The sequence below is a fragment of the Lupinus angustifolius genome, chromosome LG08, assembly GCF_001865875.1.
Source record: "Lupinus angustifolius cultivar Tanjil chromosome LG08, LupAngTanjil_v1.0, whole genome shotgun sequence".
Taxonomy (NCBI): domain Eukaryota; kingdom Viridiplantae; phylum Streptophyta; class Magnoliopsida; order Fabales; family Fabaceae; genus Lupinus; species Lupinus angustifolius.
The window spans coordinates 3155023-3162163 of record NC_032016.1 but is presented as its reverse complement, the minus strand read 5'-3'; the positions used below and the strand labels follow the sequence as shown (position 1 = coordinate 3162163).

Genomic DNA, 7141 nt, shown 5'->3' with positions numbered 1-7141 from the left:
TTGCGCTAAATTTACGGTTGAATTTATTCAATTGGTCTAATATTCAATTTTTTAAGTACACTTTTAAAATAAGAAGATAATAAGGATAAAATAAGAAAATAATATTATATGGTGTTTTGGTAGAAATAAAAAGATATTGAGGACAAAATAGGAAAACACAAATAACACAAATTACACCATGATGGGTGGTTATTTTGTGTTTTCCCTTTATTAATAGTATAGATAGATAATAATTTATTATAAAATATATAATTAAACTTGAAAAGTCATAGGTAGCCGTTTTAGGGCAAGCTTATTGGCAAAAACTTCTTGAATCTATCCTTGGGCTCACAATAAATTAAAAGTTATTCCGGCTACTCAAGGTAGAGGCTTGAGCATCTTGAAAGAACAACCCTAAATAAATTGCACACCACATGAGCAGATTAAACAATCAGCTTCTAAGCTTCAGTATATTTGAATACGCAGTCATACATGCGCGAACCGAGAAATTCTGCAACTTCAGGATGCTTCACCTGTGAAAAAAATATGCCAAGGAAGAAATAAGACACACTAACTATAATAATTTTCACAAGTAGAAAAAAAGTTGAATAAATAGGATTCAAGATGTGAAAATGTGTGTTACCATTGCAATTTTGAGGGAATCACATTTAAATTGGGCATTGAGATTTGTTTCTATTCCACGACCCTGTCAAAAGAAAAAGACCAACAATAGGAGCATGAAACTTGTCTAACCAAACAGTAGAGCAAATAATATCCAAAGAAGAACTTACCATCCCTTCTAAGATGACAAGATCTGCATCATTGGCAAGGTTAGCAATCTCCTGTGACACCCTTGTGAGATCAATAATCTGCAAACCATTTCCAAAACAAAGAAACAAACATGTAAATAATATAATCAATGAAATTTTATATTCTCAAAGATACCAAAATTCTCCAAACAAACAAACAAAAAAACTACTAACTTTCTTACCGGTAAATCATTACCGGAGCTGGCAATTAAAAGATTTGAAGTACTGACACCCATGAGACGTCCTTCTTCATCCTTCAACTGATAACCGCGGCATGACAGAGTTAGCAAAGAACATGGTCATACCAAAATTTATGCCAAATCTAACATTCATTACCTTTGATATAACTTCAACTAGTTCCAGGTAAGTTATGTCATTGATGGAAGGTAGGGCATTAGCAGCCAATACAACCTGCTTTCAAAAGAGGAACACATAAAATATTTTGAACCAGGTAGCTATAAGAACAGCACATGATTTCAAACAAAACATAAAATTAACAAATACTATTTTGTTCACATCAGGTATTTCTAATACGGAACAGCTCCATCCACAAAGAAGAGTTCATTGAAGTATTTAAACTAGATTTAACACAATGTGTAGTTCATCTCAGCTCATACTCATTAAAAAATAATTGCATGTATTTCAACACATTGATCTATTGTGATGAACAATAAAAGGCAGCCACTATCACATGCTGCTAAGCCATAAAGCACAGCCCGAAGACAGATAAAATGGTGCAAACCTGACTGCCACGTCGAAGGAGCTCCCTTGCAAATGGCAAAATACCCAAAATGATATCTGCACCAGAGTTATCGACAAATATGATAACCTGCCATGATAAAGGAATTGATTAAAACACTAGAGATCACTGCACAAAAATGACAAAATGTATAGCGGAAGACATATAATTCATCAGACTGACATATATATATGATGATACTTGCCTTCTTCCACGGCTTGTTGATCCATTTCATTTTGAAAGTGTTAAGGTCATCAATAACCCAAGGTCTAGGGACAAGATTTTGACAAGTAGACAAAAAGGATATTCCCTCCTTGGAGAAAACCTCTGCGAGCTTCAAGAAATTGAAGGAAGAAAAAGGTAAGCGCGTATACCAAAAGTACTTATATAATCCTACAAACACTGGCTTATGATTATAAATGTATAATTAGTGGCAATACAATTCCATTCAACTATCTGATTTCCCATACAAATTTGCAGCCGATGGTTACGATCAAGATCAGGGAATAGGGAAAATGACAGTAAAGAATGACCACAACACGTGCTTTCATTTTGCAGAGGAACTAAAATAGATAATAGGGAAGTGGAGCAACAAAGGGGTTTGTGCCTGTACAGTAACAGGGAACATAAACAATATTCACAGGTAAACTGATGCTTGCATGAACAAGTAGGCTTAGTCAAGTTTGATTCAACACTAATTTTAGTTATCAAAATTGAATATACGGAATCAACCTACATGTGCTGAACCAAGATCAAATACATTTCCAGCAAAAATTCCTCTAACTAAATTCTCAAGTCGAGCGCCTTCATCTTTGATGGCATCATTAAGACGAACAACATTCTCAAACAGGGAGATGGCTTTTGCATTCTCTTCATCCTGTTGCACACAATCAGAGAGGAATTACAAAACTACTTGGTACATCGATAATCATAGTATTGAAATTAAAAACTAAAAACGATAAATTTTCTGCAACTTTTGGCCCATAAACTTGGACCTTTCTATTCAACTACACATGAAAAAGAATGCCATTCAGTTCATTTATATTCTTCAAGCAAAATGTTATATTACTTCAACCACTATAATCAGATATAGATGTGCTTCTCTTCAACATTTTAGCTGCATTGTATTATCATTTAGCACACAGGACACCAAACTGTGTGCTTAAACTTACCTTGACACTCTTGAAGATATCTCTGAATCCAACTTCTTTAAGTATTTGCTCACGAATTTGGCATAGAAGCTAGAAAAGAAAACACGGAGGAGGAAATTAGACAAATAATAACATACCGTGAGACAAATTTGCAAATAATTTGAGCTAAAGTACATACAATGAGATTGGGGGGACTACCGCGACATGAAGGATCTTTCTTGTAATTTTCAAGTATTTCACCATACCTTTTTGCAGGAAATGCATATACAAAAGAATCTATTAACAACTCCAGTATTATATAGAATTTGAACTACTTGAATTCAAATATTACAGATAAAACAAACAGAGAATAAAACACAGTAGTAGCCTAAGCTCTATAAAAAACCTTAAGCATTTCTAGTTTGACAAGATCACCTTTGAGCAAAACTTTCAGCTTTATTTGCTGCGTCAGGGACAGAAGTATCGTTCTCAGCACGCTTCCTGTACCAAATCAAAGCTAATTAACAATGACGTAAACAAGAAAATTGAAACAATTGAATCCTTGTGATAAGATAAAAACCACATATTTTACTAAAATAGGTAAAGTTCATATTAATATTGCTTATAACCAGTTGTTTTTGTCATAGCTACTAATTGAGGCAGCAACTACACAGTGCACCCAAAATTATGTTAAGATTAATTAGATAACTTCAGAATCTATAATGAATAGCATAAATTGAAACATTCATTTGTTCTAAACTCTAGTGTTTGCTAGTACATTTTTCAATATTGATCATACAAAGTTCCATGGCAATCATATCATTTTGTACGCTACACTGCTATAGAATTCACTGGCTAAGTATAAAGGGGCCAAATTGACATTTTTGTAATCTCTGTGACCAAATTGATATTTCTAATTTCCAAACCCCAGCATTAAAGTTGGGAATGAAGATGACACTATAGACAGGACTAGCTTGAATAACATAACACAACCCACAAAGAAAAAAAAAACTAAAATGAAACAAAGATACATACCAAGTTGAACAAAGAAAAAACATATAAACCTATTTTACCCATTATTGTGTGTTAAAGATATAAGTGATAATAGAAAGAAGAAAAAAAAGAAACTTGGGTCATACCCAATTTTTGTTTGTAATAATGGAAAAGAGATAACATACATACTTGTAAGAGGGGATAAGATTGAGGAGGAGATTAATCCAAGATAGCTCGGTGGGAGTAGGGATTCGTATATCATCAGAAGGGAGCCTCCAAGGAATGGTGCTTGCTGTGTAATTGGTATTGATCAACAATGGGAAATGTACTAGTTCTGATGCATTCTCCATTGCTTCTTCTTCTGATGTACTACCCCACAAGTTAGTGACACACAGTGATTATAGGAAAGAAGCAAAGAAACAGCGTATAGGATATATGTGTTTTATTATTGTGTAGAGCCGTATAGGGTATATAATTTTCTAAAAAGAAAATTTCATTTATTATAAGAAATGTCATAAAACTTCATTGCATAGTTAACATTTATTCATATAACAATTTTTATGCTTTTCACCACATATCATGTGGTGATTATTTGGTGTTGGAATATCTTCATAACTATACCCCATCATGGTTTCAAAAACCAAAATCATTCTATTGGATAAAGGATACATTCCGATCCAGAAATCAGAACAAGAAGGGGTCCTATCAATAAATAAATAAAAATTATGTGTAATAAATATTTTTAAAGGGGTATTTTGAAAAATATATATGTGCACATGACTAACTTACAAAATATATCAGAAGGTATGAGTAGTTGAGTACAAAGTATTTTTCATATCAATAATAATTTTTTTTCATTTTACTCATAAGATTCTTATGTGGGATAGTATTATTACCTACGATTTTGGAGTGGAGGGTAGGTTGTGTGGGACCATAAATATAGGAGGGAGAGGAGTGATTGGACAAAGACATAACCTTAGTTGAACGGGTAATATAAGAAGCTGCATAAAAATATTGGAAGCACACTATTGGTAGAGGATTCTTCAAACCGTTGCGGCATGGGAACAAGCCTGTTCGTGAGGCTATAGGCCTCTGAGTTGATGCCACGATCGGTTTCCACATTCAAGCTAGTAGTAACTAGTAATGTGAGAATTGAACGCGTCGAACATATATAGAGAGATATTCAGGCCTAGGGAGGAGTGTGTGCCCAATGAATAAGGGGTGAGTAGAAAGATTTGAAAAGTACGAAGAAAAAAAAATGTATATATTATATTGTAGGATTTTATATATTATCATTGTATTATTAACCATTTATATTTAATCATGTATATTTAATCATCGTTGATTCTTTAAAAAATAAATGATTAATGGCTGGTATATATGTTGATTGTTTGGTAAGGTAGTAAATGAAAAGAAAAGTTTTAAATGAAAAAATTTGTAATAAGTAAAACTATTTATGCAATAATTGAAAAGTCCACAAAATATTTCTTTACTTTTTTTATTACAAATTATAAAATAACTATTAATGAATTTTGTTACTAAAATCCAATAGCATTTTGAGTAGATATTCTCAATACTTCTAATAGCTCCAATAACAACAACAAAAAAGTAGATATTCTCAAAACTTCAAATAGTAACAAATGAAATTATAAAAAATAGAAAATGCTATATAAAAGATATAAAGTGTCTCATAGAAAGTATTATTAAAACTATTTAGAATGAGAATGTGATTCTCTGTGATATTTAATTGTCTAGTACTGGAATATGAGATGTAGGTTGATTTGCTTATTTATAATTTTTTTGTATTTAAACAATAAGCTAAAATCTACACGATTAAAAAATTTGGAAGGCCTATATCACAATCTCCTCCAGTACCAAAAGGATTCGATTTCTTTGGGGATGTGATCCTCGACTATCTAGTATAGGAAATGTGAGGTGTAGATTGATATGACCATCACTGGTACTACACTATCCAATACTAGAAATATGAAGCATAGGTTGATTTGATGATTTACAATTTTTTGTATTTAAAAATAAGTTAAAATCTATCCCATTAAAATTTTTGGAAGGCAATATGTCATTATTTCCTCCAACACGTGATCCTCTAGCAGTGGAGAGGATCCAGGTTTTTTGTAGGATGTGATCCTCTTTAGTACTGGAATGTGAGGTATAATTCGATTTGAAGAGTTATAATTTTTTTTTGTAATTAAAAACAACTTAAAATCTACTCCATTAAAAAATTTGGAATACCACATTTCCTCATTTCTTCCAGTATTGTTTCTTCATGTACTAGAGATGATCCATTTTCTTTATGAGATGAGATCCTCTCTATATTGGACTATTCAATATTAGAATATAAGATATAAGTTGTGTTGTGCAACAACTCATATCTCTAGATAACAGCAATACAAGTTATGAATTTGGGCTGATGTAAAGGGGTTGGGGGTAGAGGGTTATATATATTTATGTTATGTAAACCTAATATAACAATGAGAAGAATAGTCAAACACTAATCCTAATTCTCTAATAATATATAGTAGTAGCCGCTCAACACTCCCGGGGACGTTGGCACAATTGGCCGAACCTCGTTACCAAATCTCTTGTGTTATTCTCTTGTCTCTATACTCTTTACTATTTGATTGTTTGTTTGTTTCCAACAATTGATATCAGATGACTCTTAACCCATGTGCCAAATTCGAGATGGGGAAGTTCGATGGAACTGGTAATTTCGGATTGTGGCAAAGGAGGGTTAAGGATGTGTTGGCTCAACAAGGTCTATCAAAGGCGCCGTGTCAGAATAAATCAGATGGTTTGGATCAACTGAATTGTGAAGAGTTGAAGGAGAAGGCTGCAGGAACCATGCGACTCTATCTATTAGATGAGGTGATATATCATGTTATGGATCTGACGTCACCAACAGAGGTATGAGAGACATTAGAGAAGTGATTCATGTCCAAGTCTTTAACAAATAAGTTGTATTTGAAACAAAGACTCTATGGCTTGAAGATGCAGGAAGGTGCTGATTTGCAACAACATCTCAACAGTTTTAATCAAGTGATCAATGACTTGCAGAAACTTGATGTGAAGGTTGATGATGAGGACAAAGCAATAATATTACTGTGTTCTTTGCCAAATTCCTATGAACACTTGGTGACAACATTGACGTACGGGAAAGACTCAATCAAACTGGATGAGATCACATCTGCACTTCTGTCCCACACTCAAAGAAGACAGAATGTAGGTGAAGGGTCTCAGGGTGATGGTCTGTATGTGAAAGGGAGCCAAGTGCGTGGGAGGAGACAAGGCAGAGGAGGTCATGCCAAAGGGAAAAGACCAACTTCCAGGGGCAGAACACCAGTAGAGTGCTACAAGTGCAAACAGACTGGGCATTATAAAAAGGATTGTCCCAATGAATGGAGTCCTAGCAAGCCGGTGGGGAAAGATGGGGTATCTACATCTGCAAATGTTGCACAGAAAGATGACTCTAGTTA

General features: G+C 33.6%; 1 protein-coding gene across 2 annotated transcripts; it reads right to left on the bottom strand.

Moving 5' to 3' along the window:
- LOC109353469 (uncharacterized protein At2g17340-like) lies at nucleotides 297–4832 on the bottom strand. Of its 2 annotated transcripts, none has more exons than XM_019595759.1 (13): nucleotides 4529–4832; nucleotides 3840–4011; nucleotides 3093–3158; nucleotides 2857–2923; nucleotides 2700–2768; nucleotides 2264–2404; nucleotides 1733–1861; nucleotides 1531–1617; nucleotides 1125–1199; nucleotides 971–1048; nucleotides 771–848; nucleotides 623–685; nucleotides 297–512 (listed from the first exon to the last, which is right to left on the bottom strand). In XM_019595759.1, the coding sequence occupies exons 1-13, from the start codon at nucleotides 4770–4772 to the stop codon at nucleotides 438–440; spliced, it is 1344 nt and encodes a 447-aa protein (XP_019451304.1). In that variant the 5' UTR covers nucleotides 4773–4832; the 3' UTR covers nucleotides 297–437. The 2 variants fall into 2 exon arrangements, with proteins under 2 accessions (XP_019451304.1, XP_019451305.1); XM_019595760.1 differs by having other exon boundaries at nucleotides 298–512; nucleotides 4547–4831.

What these genes read in the sequence shown, in the direction of transcription:
- LOC109353469 (XM_019595759.1), bottom strand. Translation starts at nt 4,772, where the DNA reads ATGTGGAAACCGATCGTGGCATCAACTCAGAGGCCTATAGCCTCACGA. An exon ending in GTAGTCCCCCCAATCTCATT is followed by an intron (nt 2,769 to 2,856) that starts GTATGTACTTTA and finishes TTTCTTTTCTAG; the next exon opens with CTTCTATGCCAAATTCGTGA. An exon ending in TTGATCTTGGTTCAGCACAT is followed by an intron (nt 1,862 to 2,263) that starts GTAGGTTGATTC and finishes AATTTCTTGAAG; the next exon opens with CTCGCAGAGGTTTTCTCCAA.